Source organism: Pelophylax lessonae (genome assembly GCF_965119305.1).
Source record: "Pelophylax lessonae genome assembly, chromosome: 5".
NCBI lineage: Eukaryota > Metazoa > Chordata > Amphibia > Anura > Ranidae > Pelophylax > Pelophylax lessonae.
Window position 1 is genome coordinate 487,349,395 of NC_138772.1, and position 19,694 is coordinate 487,369,088.

Consider the following 19,694-nt stretch of genomic DNA (forward strand, 5'->3'; position numbering starts at 1 on the left):
GACAGGATCTTTCCATAAGATGGGAGGTTACACGTAATCTCACAATAGTGAGAAGGGAAAGACAAAGTCCGTTTTTTCCAATCTATGATTGGTTGATGTGTGTGTAACCAGGGGAGTCCCAAAATAATAGAAAAATGGGGTGAAGATAGTATATCAAAAGTGGTGGTCTCCATATGAGACTCGTTAGTAGTGATGAGGAGTGCTTGTGTCTGGTTGGTGATTGGACCAGAAGATAGTGGGATACCGTTAATGAAACTAACAGAAACAGGTTTAGGTTTTGAAATAATAGGTATTTTATTTAAGGTAACAAAACATGTATCAATATAGTTTCCACAAGATCCGGTGTCGATCATAGCCTTGGTGGTAATCCTAGTCTGGTCCCACTGTAATGTCAAATGAACAAAGAGATAGGGGTTAGAAAAGGAAGTCGTTAATCCTCCTAGCAAAACATGTGAACACTCACCCTCTTTTTTGCGGACAAGGGGACAGACGCTTATCAAATGATCCGGGGATGCGCAGTACATGCAGAGGTTTCTGGATCTTCTTCTGGCTCGTTCAGTAGTTGATAAAGGTGGGCGTATGGTTCCTACCTCCATGGGAGTAGGGTCAACGGCCGAAATTCGAGAAGGACTAGACAATGGCATTCCCATTTTCTCAGCCCTTCTTTCACGCAGTCGCCTGTCAATGTTGATACTGAGTTGTATTAAGGCATCCAAGGTGCCAGGTAAATCCGCTCGGGCGAGCTCGTCTTTAACAGCTTCTGACAACCACCCTGAATCAACCAACCACTGACAATTCCACCCTGAATCAAGGGTCCATCTTTTGAACTCAGCTACAAAGTCTTCTACAGGTCTCCTTCCTTGTTTTAAAGCCCTCAATTGAATATCAGCAGTACTCTGCCTGTTGGGGTCATCATATAAACTAGCGAGTTCCGCTAGGAATAAAGAATAGGAGTTGAGAAGCTGATCATTTTTCTCAAAGAGAGAGTCTGCCCAGGCCCGTGGATCACCCGTTAAGTATGAGATAACGGTACAGACTTTAATTTGATCAGTAGGGTATGTACGAGGTTTTAACAAAAAAAGTAATTGACATGCGTTTTTGAATTCACGAAATTTTTTCCGATCACCTGTAAACACTAGAGGAGGGTTTATTTTAGGTTCAGGGGGTTGAGCAGCAGTGAGCCGTGAAAGACGGGTTACCTGCTGTATCAGAGTCTGATTTTCTTCTTTTACTTCAGTAAGAGCAAGCATTAATGCATTTACTTGTTGTGTTAATTGTGTCACTTGAGTGGGTAATTCTGCTGAATCCATTTTTTAGGTTCGTTCAATCTGTAACGCTCCTGCGTTTTTGTAGTAGGCTGGATTTGCAGCTGCAGAATCTCCACTCAGTAGTCATGTAGAGATGTGTTGAATAACCAGATCCAACTCTCCAGACTCATCACTGTGGGCCTGTCAGCTTCAGCATACAGATATACACACTCAATAAGATGTTCCTGGAGTGATAGGATGTATATAACAGTATGAAGATGATGTGCTGAAGGGACAGGTGTGAACAGTGACAGAGATGGCAAGCACTTGATAGAAATGTTCAGGAGAGTATTAGATGGTATTAGGTAGAATGCAGATAGGTTAGTAATCGAGTATGGTAACAGGTGGTAAGGACAGCAGATGACAAATACAGGATAGACTAACCCAGTGCAAGTATAGATGGTAGTAGACTCAAGAGCTAGCAATCTATGTAACAATGCAGATGATAGAACTAGTATGCATAGATAGTAACAGTCCTTATGTGCAGAGGTAGATAGTGTAAGTAAGGTTATAGAGGATTCCCCTGTGGGGTACTTATCACTAGTAAAGATAGTAGTAGCAGGGTCCAGTAGTAAGGGAGTGATCCAGTAGCGAGATACAGGGATCGGTAGCGAGGTTCCGGTCTGTTTCCAAGTAAAAGTGAATAAATGGAGGTTCCGGTAGCAAGGCAAGCTTGTAAGCATGTGGACACACGGCAGGTTGAACGAACGATGTGAGAGAGAACGCCGGCGGTTGAAATAGCCGCTCTGCGGCGCTCGGCGATGACGTCATCCGTCTTAAAGGTGTATGCGTACCACCTAATTAGAAAGGTGGGACGCATATTTGAAAGAAAAGTGGAAAATAAGGGTACCAGAGGTACCAGAATCTTACAGTATTACTAAAGAGATTTTTTTTTGGGAGGGTGAATGTGATCAACACAGAGTCAATCAGCACTGTCCAGACAAGTGTCAGGGGCAGCCTCATAGGACATTCAGAGTGGAATGAAAACTCCTCCTACAAGCTTTAACCAGACACTGATAGAAGTCACGTGACTGCTATATACTGCTGATGAGAAAAGGTATTTAGCAGTTTATATTTACTAAAATAATTGCATTTCCATGTTCTGTGTACGGCGGGAGACCATATATAGTGAATGCAGGCTCTTGGGTTTAGTAAAACCTTAAGCTCATTGACCAGTGATGGAGAACCTTGGCACCCCAGATGTTTTGGGACTACATTTCCCATGATGCTCATACACTCTGCATTGCAGTTGAGCATCATGGGAAATGTTGTTCCAAAACATCTGGGGTGCCAAGGTTTGCCATCACTGTCATAGACGGTCCGAATCCCTGGTGAAACGGCCGAGATTCAAACCACGTATGGGCAGGCTGATTCTACCCAATCGATCCATCGATTGACTTGGGTACAACCAGCATGTTGGATTTTTCATGCAATTGTTACTGTGTGTTCTCCCGGTCTCTGCACCCCCCCGGCCAGAGAACACATAACTTCAGTGTTGATGGGGGAATTGAGCAATCGAAAAAATCGCACCTTTAGTCTGACAATAAACTAATGTTTTAATGCAACCACCACATCTAAGGACTAGCACGTTGCAATGCATAACATTTATGTTTTTGGGTTTAGATACACTTCGTAGCCCACATAACTGGGGTGTAGCATTTTTCTCCTGCTAGATGAAAGTTTCACTGGCTGTTGGCAGAAACTGGGAATCTGAATATATGTTAAGGGGGGGGGGGTAATTGTTTGTGTCAATGGCCCATTATAGTTTTGTAGTTTGAACATCGCCCAACCAGACCCCTTGTGTATGTATGTGTTGGCTGATGGGGATCAATTCTTCCAGTTCCACTATGTAGTCTATATGAAAAAACCTCCGATGTCAGATGTGTTGGTAGATTTCTAGAGTCTCAGAGTCTCTGAGCTGCACTCACAAGGTTTTTTACCTTAATGCAGAGAATGCATTAAGGTAAAAATGACCTTCTGCCTTTAGGACCACATAATATAAACAGGCCCTCTCCTCCGTATGTGGTGGACTTGCCCACAAATTCACTCAATCTAGTTGCAAATATACCAACTTCTCCTCCTACAACATACAGGCCTGCTTCTTATGGCATAAAAGCGATCCCTTCCCATTAATTTACTTAACATTCCAAACAGATATCTGGAATGTCCAATAATGTTTTATGTATGTCTTCTGGTGTGTGGTACTGTCTAGTCCACAATTTATACTTCATTTCCTGTATAATACTAATAATGGAGTTTTTTTAGTAGGATAGAGTTTTTTTTTTTCTGATCTTCCTCAGTTAGGCTAGGACCCAAGTCTCTTTCCCAAGCTTTGGCTGCTGGATCTTCACTGGGTGCGTGTATCGGGTATAGGCAGGAATGTAGGTGGAAGAATACATTCTGGAGTGGAGTGTCAGAGGTGCATAAAGTCTCAAAGTCTGTGAGTTTTCTAGCACAACATTGATGGACTTTTGGGGCATTGAGGAAGTGTCGTACTTGCGAATAAGACCGTTAGGGTATGGTGCCCACATCATTAGATCATGTAGTGAAGTAAGGAACATACCTTGTCCAAGGAAGGTGTAAGCCAGTAAGGTTGGTTTATTCTACCAGATGTTGGTTAAATTTTTTCATCTCATACAGTTGGGATATATACAACTGAACATCCAGTACTGCTGTGTACAGCACAGATACAACCTATTATTATAGAGCTGGGGTCTCCAAACCTTCTAAACAAAGGGCCAGTTTACTGTCCTTTAGACTTAAGGGGGGCCGGACTTTGGCCATTGGGAGTAGAAAAGGTTCCAACCTCAGTGGGATTATACAAAGCCTTATCTTAGTGGGAGGGAGGAATAATGCCCCATCATTAGTGTCAATAGGAGGAATTGTGCCCCATCATTAGTGTCAATAGGAGGAATTGTGCCCCATCATTGGTGGCCTTGGGAGGAGCTGTGCCCCATTGTTGGTGTCATTGGGAGGAATTGTATCCCATCTTTGTTGTTATTGGGAGGTATTGTGCCCCATCTTTGTAGTTATTGGGAGGAATTGTGCCCCATCTTTGGTGTCATTGGGAGGTATTGTGCCCCATCCTTGGTGTCATTGGGAGGTATTGTGCCTGGTCTCTGTTGTCATTGGGAGGTATTTTGCCCCATCCTTGGTGTCATTGAGAGGTATTGTGCCCCATCTTTGTTGTCATTGGGAGGTATTGTGCCCCGTCCTTGGTGTCATTGGGAGGTATTGTGCCCCATCTTTGTTTTCATTGGGTGGTATTGTGACCCATATTTGTTGTCATTGGGAGGTATTGTGCCCCATCTTTGTTGTCATTGGGAGGTATTGTGCCCCATCTTTGTTGTCATTGGGAGGTATTGTGCCTTATCTTTAGTGTCATTGGGAGGTATTGTGCCCCATCTTTGTCATCATTGGGAGGAATACTGCCCCTTCATTAATGTCAGGGGGGGGGGATTATACCCCATTGTTGGTATCAGTGAATGAAAATAGTGCCCCAAGGGCCAGATAAAAGCAAAGGAAGGGCCACAGTTTGGAGACCCCTGTTGTAGAGCATTTATTACAAACAACTGTTTCAGGCTTGTTTCCCATCATTAGTGCAGTATACAAAAAACATGACTTTCATGCAGTAGGGCTTGGGGACCAATAAGACAGTATACTGCACTGATGATGGCTGAGCGCTAAAACCCAAATGGCCACTGTGGTTTACTGCACTGTGGACAAAGTTATTGCACTCACTCCTTTACTAAACACAAGCTCAAAAATAAGCTAAATAGCAACTACTATTTCCATATAAAATGGAAAACTATTCGCAGATGCAAAGCTTAAAAGCTGTTGCTATAAATTTATATTACCCATTAAAAGCTGTTCATATTCAAATATATTCTATACATTAAAAATGCTATTTGCTGCATATTTATGAAATAGATTTCCAGCTGAATTCCTACATTAGAACATCAAATGTATAAAAAGTATAAAAAGATCACAGTAGAGTGATCCTGCCCACAGCCCATTATTCTTATGCAAAAACAGCCCTTGGGTCAAATAGCGAGCTGTATTATTTTAATCATGAATAATATTAGATCTGCAGAAAGCCTTATTATCATCACTTTCCCCCTCCCAGGATATGAGTTGTCACGTTTCACTCAAAATATTCCTACTGGTTTCTTCTGGATACAAAAGAGAAATGTTATGGATGGAATAGAAATAAATTGTCTGTTATATTGACAGTTTCTTTTCTGGACAGCTTAAACCCCCAGGACATTTTACACTGGATTTTGAGCTTGCAAAGCATGAAACTGTTTTTATATTTTCTTCCATCAAAGAGCTTATTAGCACCGTATTTCTGAGAACTTCATATATCTAAATACCCGACATATGCATACAGAAGTAAAGGTGATAGATCATGTGTCAGAGAATTGTAAGCCATGTCAGATTACTAACCCTGTGACAACCTGCGAGTGAAGGGATCACCAAGAGAGTGAGAATACTCACCCGCTCCTATGGCATCGCTCTCTCCCTTGCAAGAACCATCTATGGCTGGCCTTATCACTAGAAGGTGTGTCCCCATTGGAAGATTTCCCCTTTTTCTCCTATTCTGGTGACAACTCAAAATGTTGTATTATACTTTGCTTTCAGTCCCAGATAAATTAACCCCTAACCTTAAAAAATATATTAAATACATTATTGTTATTACTAATAATAAAAATACTTTATTATTATTATTATTATTAATAATAATAATAATTATGAGAGTCCATTCACACTAATCCGACGAGAAGTCGCCCCGACTTTGGGCGACAAATGAAGTCGCCCGTGCAGCGCAACTTCCACGCGCCTTGCAATGACTTCTCATAATAGAAGTCAATGCAAGTTGCTCGGATTTTGCAAAAAAATAGTGCAGGAAACTTTTTCTAAGTCGGAGCAACTTGAGTCGCTCTGATTAGAACGGTTCCATTGCACAGCATTGGAAGCTACTTGGTCGCCTGACAAGTCGGATCAGTGTGAACCGGCAGTTATAATATTAATTATTTATTTATTTATTTTGGGGTTAGCGTGTTTAGTTATTTATTATTATTATTTCATTTTTTTTAAGGTTTAGGGGATAAATATTTACTTATTACATAATCATAATATTTATTTATTGCATTTATCTATTTATTTATTTTTATGATTATTTTTATTTATTTGTGTTTTTATTTTACATTCATTTATTACTTTGCTTTCAGTCCCAGACAATGGCTTTCAGGAACAAAGAGAAAGAGAATTTTCCGAGCAGGAACACAACCAGGGAAAAGAGACCTAAAATTAGGTCTAACCCCTTACCACTTTATCCAAAGCTAAAAAAGTTTTAGCTTTAGATATTATTTAACTGACTAAAAATTTATTTAAAAAACATATGTATTTCATTTTATAATCATAACCTATACATGTTCCCTTGAAAGCCTTTTGATGCCCGCTGAGTCAGGCACTGTATTCTGTAGAAATATATATTGTATATTTATTACAGATATTTTAATGCAGACAATTTACATAGCGCTTTACATATTGTACATTTGTGCCAGTCCCTGCCCTCAGGCCCCATTCACATCTTTGCGTTGGTTCACCAAATCACCTAAAGCTCTAAAAAGTTCTGGAGGTTTTTCTGTAGCTCAAATTGGGCCGGCTTGCACTTTTTTTGGTGCATTTTTATTTCCATAGAAATTAATGGAAACACACCATGAGCTTGTTATTGTGCACATTGGCGCATTTTGTTTGTGAGTTTTTGCAAGATTTTCAGCTCAAATGAAAAAAAAAACGTAAATAAAATAGTAAAAATATATGAATAAATAACTGTAAAATAGATACACATATAACTAAAATGTATCATAAATAGATAATAAATAAATAGAATAAATGAACAATATGTAATAATACATAAATAAATAATAATTAATCCCTAACCTTAAAAAGTATATTAAATAAATGATTGTTTTAATAATAATAAATTATTATTATTATTAATAATTATAATAATATAAATTATTGATTTATTTTGTGTTGGGGTTAGCATGTTTAGTTATGTATTATTTTATTATTTTTATTTAAATTTTTTATAAGGGTTAGGGGTAAAATATTTATTATTACATAATATTCATTTATTGAATTTATTTACTTATTTTTATGATTATTTTTTCTTTTTTTTTTACATTAATTTATTAATATTATTATTATTATTATTAGTAGTAGTATAAGCACGCAAACCTTTACAAAAATAAATAAATAAATAACTCCAAACCTCCTAAATCCCGGTTCACACTTCTGCGATGCGGGAACGCTGCAAATATACAGCGCGTTCCCACACCGCATCCGCACCCCTGGCAGTTCACACTGCCATATGCGATACACAGGGGGTGTCAATTAAAAGTCAACGACACCCCCAGTTGAAATTGCATATCGCAGTGTGATCTGCAAGTTCGCACAGAATCGTATCGCACTAGTGTGAACCACCATGCGATCCGATTCTGCTGCAAATAAAAAAAAAAAGGGTCATGTGCGTGTTTAGTGCGATTGCGGTGTGAATTCAGCCATACAAACTGTATGGCTGAAATTTGCACCGCACAGACACCTCATGCAATTTAGGAGCAGAGCGCTCCGAATTACATGCGATCTCTGTGATCGCACAAATGTGAACCGGCCCTAAATCCTAATGCTAGCCTAACCTTAACTCTAACTCCTTACCCTAACAAAAAAATAATAATACATTAATAATAATAGTTAAAAAAAAAAGCTGATGGAAAAGCTAAAAAAGCTGAAAAACCTAGCAGCCAATGATGCAACAGATGAAAGCTTTCACAATTGGATAATAAAAAAACGTCAAAGTTTAAAAACGCTGCAAAAATGTGCAAATCACACATACAAATGCGCCAAAATTGTGCATTAAAACGCACAAAAAACACCGGAAAAAATGCTCAAAGACGCTACGCTCCAGTGTGAAGGCAGCCGCAAGGAGCATACTCAAGGACCTATCTCACATTTAGGCCTCATGCACACCAGATGTTTTTACAGTTGCTGTATTTGGCTTTAGGCATTTTCTTCTGCAGCCAATAAACTCCCCAGCATGTTATCCTAGGTGTCCATGCACACACAGGCTCGTGCAGTTTTTGGCAGGGGCGTTTTCTGGCTGGAAAAACCTAGAACTAAGGCCCCTTTCACACAGGCGGACCGTTCAGATTTGCCTGTCCATTTTTCAGGCGGATCTGAACGGATGCCCCATGTATCTCTATGGGGCATCGGATGTCAGTGGAGACATGTCCACTGACATCTGATCCGATCCGTCAAATCTGGATGGATGGAAACCCTATTTTCCATCCGTCTGGCGGATCGGATCGGATGGGATCGGATGAGAACGGACCATTCTCATCCGATTCCCCCATAGAGAACAGCGGGGACCTGACAGCTGTGTCTCCGCACACAGCACAGAGACAGAGCTGCCAGCTGCCTACTCAGCGGGGGATCGGTGGATCGATCCCCCGCTGAAAAAAAAAGGGGAGTCCGCCTGACAGACTCCAAGTGTGAAAGGGGCCTAATGGGTTTTGAGAGAAGTTTTTCAGCTGTAAAAACGCTCTAAGGCCTCTTTCACACGGGCGTTCCGTATGTCCGTATATCACCCCATCCATTTGCGGATGATATACAGACATAATGTATGTCTATGGGCATTGCGGATGTCAGCGGATGACTATCCGCTGACATCCGATTTTCGTCCTTTCAGTTCTGCTCTGTTTTTTGGAACGAAACAGAAGAATATTTTCTTCCGTTTAAAAAACGGAAAGGACGCAAAATCGGATGTCAGCGGTGTTATCCGATGACATCCGCAATCCCCATAGACATACATTATGTCCGTATATCATCCGCAAACGGATGGGATGATGTACGGACATACAGACCGGATGACACAAGTGTCATCCGTGTCCGTAAAAAAAAAAAAAGTGCCGGAGTGGATCGCAATACGGTCCGCTCCGTGTGAAAGAGGCCTAACTCTGATAAAAGCTAAAAATAAGCGTAAAAATGTAAAAAAAAAAAAAAATCTAAAAACGCAGCTATTCAGCATTTATCAGTGTTTTTGGGCCATAAACTTTTGTGGGAGTATAATTTTGTTAAAAAAGCTAAAAACTGCTACAGCTACAAAAAACACTGGAAAACCCATTCTACAGCTACAGCTTTCTACAGCTAACGCTACTGACTTTTTTTATAAGATCCAGTGTGCATGAGGCCTTATACATACATGACTGGGGACAATGTCTTTAGAGTGAGGCAGGAAGGAAAGTGCGAACATGCAAACTCCATGCAGTGAGAGTCCAGGACACAAACTGCAAGCCAGAAGTGCTAACCACTGAGCCACCGTGCTTCATGCTGACATCTTGCTCTGCTCATCCTCACTCAATAAAAGAGTCAGTGAAGTATTTAATGGATCTATTAATATCTGTTGGTGAAGTTTTTCTGTCTTTGTCTTTGAAGAAAACCGTCTGTGAAATCTTGAATCCCAGAACTATTAGAGATACATCAGAGGCGTAACTAGAACCTTCAGGGCCCTGATGCAAGAAACCATGAAGGGCCCCCCAGACCCCTGGCCGGGGCCCTTACCTTCAAGCCCAGGGCTCTTCCCACTAATCCTGGGGCTCTTTACACTCGTTGCATGGCCTTTTATTACGGTCCCGCAGCAGGATTCTTTCACAAGTTCTGCAGTGGGCCCCCTTCCTGCAATCTTGTGGGCCCACTTCCTGCAATCTTGGGGCCTCCCCACAGTGGTGCAATGCCAGGGTCCGGTCGCAAGTGTGACCTTTGCGATCCTGGAAGTTCACCCACTGGTTTGCTACCGGGCCCCCTGGAGCATGGGGCCCGGTAGCGATTGCAACCCCTGCAACCCCTGTAGTTACGCCCCTGAGATACATTGAGAATTACAAAACATAGTTTCCATTAACATAGAATTTTCACACAGAGCAGTTCTTTTCCGAGAGATGAATATCTTGCTAAGATATATAGCAGATCCTTCGTCAGTAAACACTGGATGTCTATGCCGTCACCTCCATACATATAAACACATCTACTCTCCGACCTCCATCTACATTACTGCAAATGTATGGTACATGCCTGAGCTTTGTAACTTGTTCGGGCACTCTGCCAATAATGACTTCATGGCACGTTCTACAAAAATGCTCTATTATGTTGTGTTAATAATAGGATTCCAAGTATAGCACTGTCCCCGTAGGGACTGCCAGATTTCACATTCTCGGGTCCCCCTGAGTTACCAGCATACAAAATGACAGTTCCAAGTCCTTACTTTCTCCTTCCTTGGCTTGATCCAATAATCAGTCCAGGGGTATTTTGGTTGTTTTGTGTTTATTATGAATTAGGGATAGGAGAAGGGAATAATGGGATACTCCAAATAACTATGCACAAGTGGTTGAGGACTCCTATCCTCAGGTACAGCCAGGCTGTTGAATCACCCTGTTACTATGGGTGAGTTTAGATTAAGTCTCTTTCCTCCTGATCAGATGACTTGGTGAACTGGCAATTATCTTCAGGACACTCTCACTAGCATCCTCTTTCCTTTCACTGCTGACACCCATCCACTGACTATCCTACAAGTGGGGGTGGCCCCCCTCAGGTCAGGCCTCTTGTCACTGTACTCACAATACTGTTTTTCCAGGTTCTCCAGTGTCTCCCCTTCAGTCAGCTCTCCTGGACCTCTGGGTTCAGCTCCTCTCATCCATTCCTCTGACCCTCAGGACGACCTCCTGCGACCATGTGCTACTGCTACAGAGGAGAAGGCAGCCGCCCCCTCCCTCCGGGACTCTGCTCTCCAGCCAAAGACTCCACAGCCCATGTGCTGCTGGCTTTTATATAAAATCCCAGAATGCACTGAGGTGACCTGCCCCCGCCAATCACCAGGACTGTAACAAAGCCTATGCATCCATTCATCAGGTTTCCTCACACTGTCCAACATGCCTCCCTATTGGACCAGTGTGAAACTCTCTCTAGACATAATTAATCCCATTGTAAGCACAATGAGCAGACCTCACTAACAGATCCTGCTCTCTGGTAGGCAGAGAACAATATAGATTTACCTACAGCCCCTCTGGTAAGCAGACAGAGCTCAAAACTATACCTTCTCACTAGACCTACCTAGGAGGGTGCTACATAAGATTGAGAAAATTAGAAAAACGAATCTTAGGCTCCGTTCACACCAGGATAGTGCTTGCTTACATTCTCTGCTCGTTTTCGCACATCACACCAGTTACGTTGTCATGCATTTGGCTACATTTTGCAAAATGCATGGGCAGTGCTTGAGTTGCGTTGTGCTGGAAATCACTTTTGCATTCTGCATTTTGCTACTTAGGTCATTACATTTTTTTCAAAGCCCGACCAAGTTTAAAACACTTGTCAATAAACATTGGTATTAAAGTGCACCTGAATTCAAAAATGTGAAGATTTGCTATCTTCAAGGCAGTGGCGGCTGGCGCTATAAATTGTTTTTTTTTTGGGGGGGTGCAAACAAACGCCTCCATGTCTTTACTTACCATGGTCACTGCTCCCCTGATACGCCTCCCCTCCACGGCTTCCGTGTTAACCCGATCTTCTTTCCGGGTTCCAAATCTTCAGCCTCCAGAAGCCGGAACCCGAAAGTGACGCCGTGGCGAATATTGATTCGCTATTCGCTAAAATCACAAGTGGGAGGGATCGGGGCGCAGCGCTCTGTCCCCGAGGACATCCTAAAACAAGCCAATTAGAGCCTCGGGATCTAATCACATGCTTGTACAAAAATGATGGACCTAACAGGAACACATTAGTGTCCCGCACAGTGCAGTGAGTGCACACACAGAGATTGATTTTTAAATAAATTATAATGTGAGTAACATTTTTTAACTTTAAGATTTTAAAAAAATGTTATTCGTATTATCAGATATTTAAAAATAAATTGTTTTATGATTATGAAAATAACTTTGGGCAGGGTCCCTTATGGACCAGCCACCACTGCTTCTAGGGAACATCCTCATTACTCCTACACAGTACACTGGAAAATATGTATATACTGCCTTTAATTTCTCTTAAAAAAATAAGTAGTGCTCTTCCTGACATGACGGTGCCTAGGCACTTTTATAGCCTAATATTTGTATACTAGACATTAAGCCCGTTAAATTAACGGGAGCTAGAACATATGTGGGCAAACATTTGTAAAAACATACTTGTTCCAGTACAAAAAAGTGTGGACAACCATGCAGTTGATTTCTATCTTATCGTATTTATTCTTTAGAAATGTTACAGAAGAATAATGTGAAAAATGTCACATTTCTAATTTTTTATATATATATATGTATATACATATATATGTATGTATATATATATATATGTATGTATGTATATATATATATATATATATATATATATATGCAACTTTTGATATTCTGTATAATATCAGGCACACAGGAAGTGTGTTGTTTTTATTGCATTGGTCAGCTCATAGATTTTTACTGCGAGAAAAAGCTGTAAAATACAATTTTTGTGTAGCATTGCAAAGCAGGAAGCAGAGTCTGCATATGTAATAAGAATCTATGGCTGCCTTCATGTACATATAGAATTACAGGCTGTTTTAGAAACAATGTCTTTAAAACATTAACACATGGATAATGTTATTTAAATGATGTTACTCGGTTTTACATTGTGTATCAAAAAATGATTGAAAATGCACTATATTGTCAAAAGTATTGGGACGCCTGCCTTTAAATGCACATTAGCAAGGTCCATAAAGACATGAATGCGCGAGTTTGGGGTGGAGCATTTTGAATGGCCTGATCTCAACTCGATAGAACACCTTTGGGATGAAGTAGAGTGGAGACTGCAAGCCAGGCTTTCCCATCAGTGCCTGACTTCACAAATGCGCTTCTGGAAGAATGGTCAAACATTCCCATAGACACTCTCCTAAATCTTGTGGACATCCTTCCCAAAAGAGTGGAAGCTGTTATAGCTGCAAAGGATGGGCCAACTCAAAATTGAACCCTAAGGACTAAGACTGGGACACCATTAAAGTTCATGTGTGTAAAGGCAGGCGTCCCAATACTTTGGACAATATAGTGTATCATACGCCTTCCCTTTATTCAGTGTTGTGTGCCAACAACACAAAAACAAATATTGTTTTGTTTCATTTAGTAAAAGGCTTGTGGTCTTGGTGTCCAATGAAGCAGCTTTTAATCCCCGACGAACGTACACAAGTGAGGATGAGGCCTGGAAGACGTACCTGGAAAATCCATTGACAGCTGCCACAAAGGCAATGATGAGCATAAATGGAGATGAAGACAGTGCTGCTGCCCTCGGCCTTTTATATGATTATTATAAGGTAACATTCACTTCCGTGTGCATTTCTGTTTTTATTTTAATTGAAACAAGCACGGTCTTTATTGAATATTGTAAGAACATTACAGAAGAAAAGCAAAAGAACATCACTCTGCACAGCTGAGCAGTAACTAAGAAGTATGCAAATACAAATTAAACAAAAACCACTCCTGAGATACGAACACGGTATATACCATGGAAGGTTACAGTCTTGAGTGCATACCTGTACATTTGGTGCATCTAGTCAAACATAAAAACCTATGGCTAATGAATAGTCGTTGGTGATAAACCCATACAAAAATATTGCTTTGGCCATTGTGGGTCTACTGGGTGCTTGGAGAGGGAAAACAAATGGTAGGGACTGGGAACTTAATAACCATGGCTGGAACATTAGGCTGATTCACAGTGGATGCCTGCTCCAACCATCTATCCCAGACTTTATTATACTTGGTGAGACATCCCCTGTCAGTATATATAAGTTTCTTATAAGGGAGTGTAGCATTAATTTCAGAGACCCATGATAGAAATGTAAGAGGAAGAGCGTTATCCAATTTTGATCCGTTATTTTCTGGCAACAAGGGTTTCCTGCAAAAAGATTGTCATGTATTTGTCAGCATCAGGGTCTGAATAGAGTGCAAAGATACATTGTTTGGGATTCAGGATCAGAGGCGAGCCCATTTGATTGTTTAAAAATTTGACCACATGGGTTCAGTAGCCTTGGATCACAGGACAGGCCCATACTAAATGATAGAAGGTGCCTCTAGTGTTGGAGCATCTAGGCCACTAGGGGCACTATGAGGGCAGTATATAAACATACAGATAGGGGTCAGAAAGGGCATATGGAAAATATTTCGGTGTGTAAGCCTTTCAGATATTTTGGGAGCAACCAATTTACATGAGTCCAAGATCTCATCCCACTCTCTGTCCTCCTGGGCCCCAACATTCACCTCCCAAAGTGTTTTCAGCTGGTATGCAACTTTAGTGGCTGATGGTAAAAGGAGGCTATTGTAAAAGGTAGAGGTTTGTTTCTTGGAATTGGTACCATTAATATGTAAATCGATTCTAACCCTGGTTATGCATTAGAGAACTGGGCTTGAAAAGCATGGCGGAGCTGGAGGCCGCAAAAAAAAAAAAAAAGACAGAGTTAGGAAGAACAAACTCTCCCTTGAGCTCCCGAAATGTTCTAGTACCAGTAGTAGTCAACACATGACATAAGTAAGTTGTACCCCTAGATGCCCAAGCACCAAGGCCAGGTAGAGATAGTAATTCAGGTAGCTGATTGTTATAACAGAGGGGCGTATGAGCGTGGAGGGCAGGGGCATTAGTTGTACTAATCTTATACCTTCTGATGGTGATAGACCATACTTTTTTGATTATTAATTTCCCAAGAGCCTAGCGCCCTCCACATTTTTGGTTTTTATACTCACATGAATCCATACATAAAAGCTTAACACTTAAGCCCCGGAAGATTTTACCCCTTTCCTGACCAGGGCCTATTTTGCGATTTGGCACTGCGTGACTTTAAACGAATTTGACGTCCTTTTTTTTCCCACAAACAGAGCTTTCTTTTGGTGGTTTGATCACCTGTGCGATTTTTTGATCATGCGTTATAAACAAAAAAAGAGCGTAAATTTTGCAAAAAAAACCAATATTTTTCACATTTTTTTATATGAAATTCCCCAAAAAATCAAAATGTTTTAACATTTTCGGCCAATTTGTTTTATGCTACATATGTTTGGTAAAAAAAAATCGCAAAAAGCGTATTTTGATTGGCTTGCGCGAAAGTTATTGCGTTTACTATCTAAGGGAAAGATTTTTGTCATTTTTGTTGTTTTTTTTTTTTAACGAGTAATGGCGGCGATCTGCGATTTTTTTGCGGGACTGCGACATTGCAGCGGATATATCGGACCCTTGACTGACATTTTTGACACTTTTGGGGTAACAAGTGACATTACTACAGTAATCAGTGCTATGCATATGCACTGTTACTGTAAAAATGACACTGGCAGTGAAGGGGTTAACTTTTTTTGAGAGGGAGGGGTTAAGTGTGTCCCTACGGGCGTGCTTCTAACTGTGATTGGATGTGGCTTGTTGTGTAAGAACAGAGATCAACGGTCCTACATAGCAGAACCCTATGATCTCCATTCTTACACAGGGAAGAATGACAGGCGGCTTTTTTTACATTAGCCGCCTGCCTTTCTCCCGGTGTAACGGACAATCGCGAGTGCCCGGCGGACATCGGGTCCGCCGGGCATGCGCGCGGGGGGGGTCCGTGACCGAGCGGGAGCGCGCCTCCGGCGGTGCGCGCTCGCTCCCTAGAGCCTCACAGGCTAGCGACGTAGTCCTACGTCGCTTTGCCTGTGAGGGGCTGACCGCCGCAGTAAATAGTCGTGCGGCGGTCGGCAAGTGGTTAAAGCAATGCTTTCCCCGTTAAGGGTAACAGGTTTGTTTTTAAAGTGCTATCCCTTGTAGCACACACTCACCTTTCCTTTGCTTTCTCACCATTCTACTGAGCACTGGTGGCCAAAAGAAATACCTTGTACATCCAGGTATGGAGGAACATATGGCTGACCTGTATGTGACAGCACTGGGCCAATCAGCACTGTCACAAGCTGAGACCATAAACCCTGTATAAGCTACAACTCCAGCAATTCCGAAATTACACGGGCTTTCTTTTATTCTACACAGCTCAAGGGAGCTGCTGGGAAGGAAAAGTAAAGTATGCGCTGCTGGTTCAGTTTTTGCTCAACTTAGGTTTTTATTTCAGTTTTTATTTCAGTCTGGGTTAGTCTTATTATTTTTATTTCCATCTGTGTTCCTACTGGAGATAATGTTTCTGTCTGTGTCCCTGTTGGTGAAATATTCCTTAATTTCCTAGCAGAACAGGGAGCAATGGGGAGCCTCTCCAACTGAAACACAGACACAAAATCCCGAAAAGTCATACAAAAAGTATTTTAAAAAGTCAGAGGAAAATTACTTTTTGTTTGTGATCCCACTGGATTGATTTCCCCTTCACTCCACAGAAAATGAAGGGAAATGTCCTCAGTAGGGAAACATACAGCAAAAAAATCTGACATTCTACCATTCTATACAAAGCAAAATAAAAAGAGTTGCCTGGAGTTGGGCTGCTAAATAATAATAAAAAATCTCCCTATCTCATTCTGTTTGCAGGTACCAAGGGATAAAAGGGCATTGCCTCTAAATAAAATAAATGAACATGTTCATGATGAGCAAGAGAAAAGGTAAAGTGAAGTACAATAAGTATTTTTTTTTACTTTCAGTTATGTGTTTTGGGGTAGTTTTGGTTCCTTTAGGGCCCCTTCAGATCTGGTCTGTTGCAGTGTGTTACGTTAAGGTGTTCCATTTATTTGAATTGAGCTGCCAATGCACCACCATGGACCTACAATAGGACATGCACCATTTTTTTTCCAATGCAGCACACCACAACACACAGCAGGTGGGCAATAAGGTTGATGTTCCTGGAGGTGTTTGTAACATGCAAATGCCATTGCTTGATGATTGGTCAATGCGGTGGAAACTGCAATTCAGTGATTATAAATGCAAAATACTGCACTAATAGAAAAATAATCCCAGAAGATAGAAAACAGTATTTGGGGTCAGTATTTACGTCTGGAGGAAAAGAGATTTAATCTCCAAATACAGAAAGGTTTCTTCACAGTAAGAGCTGGAAAAATGTGGAATAGACTCCCTCAAGAGCTGGTTCTGTCCAGCTCAGTAGATTGCTTTAAAAAAGGACTGTATTCTTTCCTAAATGTACAAAATATAACTTGGTACTAACTTTTATAGGTAAAGTTGATCCAGGGAATATCCGATTGCCTCTTGGGGGATCAGGAAAAATATTTTTCCCCACTGTAGCAAATTGGATCATGCTTTGCTAAGGTTTTTTTTCCATTTTCTGGATCAACTGTGGGTATAGGATTCTGTAAAAAGGATTGTATAACTTTTTTTTTAAAGATTTGTTATTTTTCCTTTTATTGGTTGAACTAGATGGACTTTTTTTTCAACCGGACTATCTATGAAACTATGTAACTAGAGGGATCACCAGCATGAGGAAGGAGGTCCTAATTCACCTATATAGATCTTTAATTAGACCTCATTTTAACATACTGGGCTCCATTCACAAAGCGGTACACAGCTTTTTTCAAAAAGTTTTTGGACATTTACTAAAAAACGCTACTAAAATACCGCATTAGTTATTTTATTAAGTCATGCAGTAATTTAGTAGTAAAAATTTGCATGAATTTAACGCCTGGCGGTAGCCGGTGTATTTATTACCAGTAGTAAATACCACTTTGTTAGGGAGCGGGCAGCCTCCGCATCCTTAACAACTGATGAGTCATCAGCAGTCAGAAATGCTGGCAATAAAAAGTTAGGAAAAAAAAATGAAACACCCCCCGAAACTTAAAAAAAATTAACACCAGACCCTTATACGAGCATTTAGCCCAGCAGGTCAGGAAAGGGGGGGTGGGTGACATCACCGGGTGGCACCACCCCTTGTGACATCACCGACAGGGGACATGCTGGGCACCGCCCCTTAGTTATTTAAGAACTGTCAGACGATTGAGCTGTCAGACGGCGGGAGCCTTTATTGGGAGTGGAGCTTTTTTTTTTTTTTTTGGTCGGCGGTGGTGGCGGGCATCGTGATTGATGCTGGATCTACACCGGGGGGGGGGGGGGGGACATTTTTTTGTTTTTGTATTTTTTAATAAAGGACTTGTCAAAAAATGCCTCCTGTCATTTTTAGACTACACTTTTTTTGTGATGAATGATTAGGGGAGCCATGTTTCTCTACTCATTCACATGGGGGAGGCTGGGATCTAGGGGCCTTCTTGTTAAAGGGGGCTTCCAGATTCCGGTAAGCCCACCCGCCTGCAGACCTCTACAACCACCGGCCAGGGTTGTGGGGAAGAGGACCTTGTCCCCATCAATATAGGAACAAGGTGCTTTGCGGGGGGCAGAGCCCCCCTGACCCAAAGCACCCCCCATGTTGAGGGCATGTGGCTTGGTATGGTTCAGGAGGGGATTGGCACTCACTTGTCCCTCCCAATGCCTGACCTGCCAGGCTGCTTGGATAAAGGTCTGGTATGGATTTTGGGGGACCCATGCCATTTTTTTTACATTTTGATGTGGGGGTTAACCTCAAAATCCAGACCCCAAGACAGTTTTTTTTCTTATATTTTTATTGCCGGCAATTCTCTTTTTTACATTCAGCTGTCAGCGTGGAACCCTACTGACAGGTGATGACTCATCGGTTGTTGCTGACAGCTGCCGGCTCTTTAACAACCAGTACACGTTTTCTACTGTCATTGTTCTACATTCTATGTAGGTAGTGTCACTGTGCCTTGTGCTGCATTGTAATGTAGGTGCATCAGAAGTGCATAACTTTAGTTTGTTGGAGTGCCAGTGAAAGGGAATGGCGCCGCATACGGCAAAAGCATGAGGCTGCCCAATTACAGATACTTGATAATTGACGTATGCTTCATTTCTGGTTATAGAAAGCAAATTGTCATGCAAGTATAACCTATATGCAAGGAAATGTAATCACTATTTAAACGGAATACAATTTCAGATGTATCTTGGTTTATATTCCAATCACAATGTCCAGGCTAAGCATTTCACTTGCCAGTACCAAAATGTGCAAATGTGATGTCACAATTATGATAATTGCCTATCGCTCTCTTCCTATCAATCTTTACTAATGATAAGGACAATCATAAAACAGGTTTTCTGCTACTCATAGATAAAGGACTGTAATGTGATATCTGGCATGCTGTATGAGATGCTACTAGAACAGACAATGATACACATGTGTGTAGTGAAGATCACGATTAAAGCTGTATTGCTATCATTGTTAGTATTAAAAAGATACTTCAGTGCAGTTCAACAAGAGCACATTTAAACTAATATGTAGTGTACATTTTATATATATTTTTGAATTTTTATGATTGTATTTGATATGCAGATTGATACAATTTTTTCTTTGGTGTGTGCCAG

At 41.1% G+C, this 19,694-nt stretch overlaps 1 protein-coding gene across 1 annotated transcript in view; it reads left to right on the top strand.

Annotated features, from left to right (window-relative positions):
- Window positions 1–19,694, top strand: part of GRHL2 (grainyhead like transcription factor 2) — a 130,729-nt gene that overhangs the window by 40,825 nt on the left and 70,210 nt on the right. Inside the window, exons 2-3 of the mRNA XM_082258714.1 lie at window positions 13,497–13,683; window positions 16,851–16,921. Coding sequence (XP_082114840.1) covers window positions 13,497–13,683; window positions 16,851–16,921 — 258 coding nt within the window. The remainder of the gene's footprint in view (window positions 1–13,496; window positions 13,684–16,850; window positions 16,922–19,694) is intronic.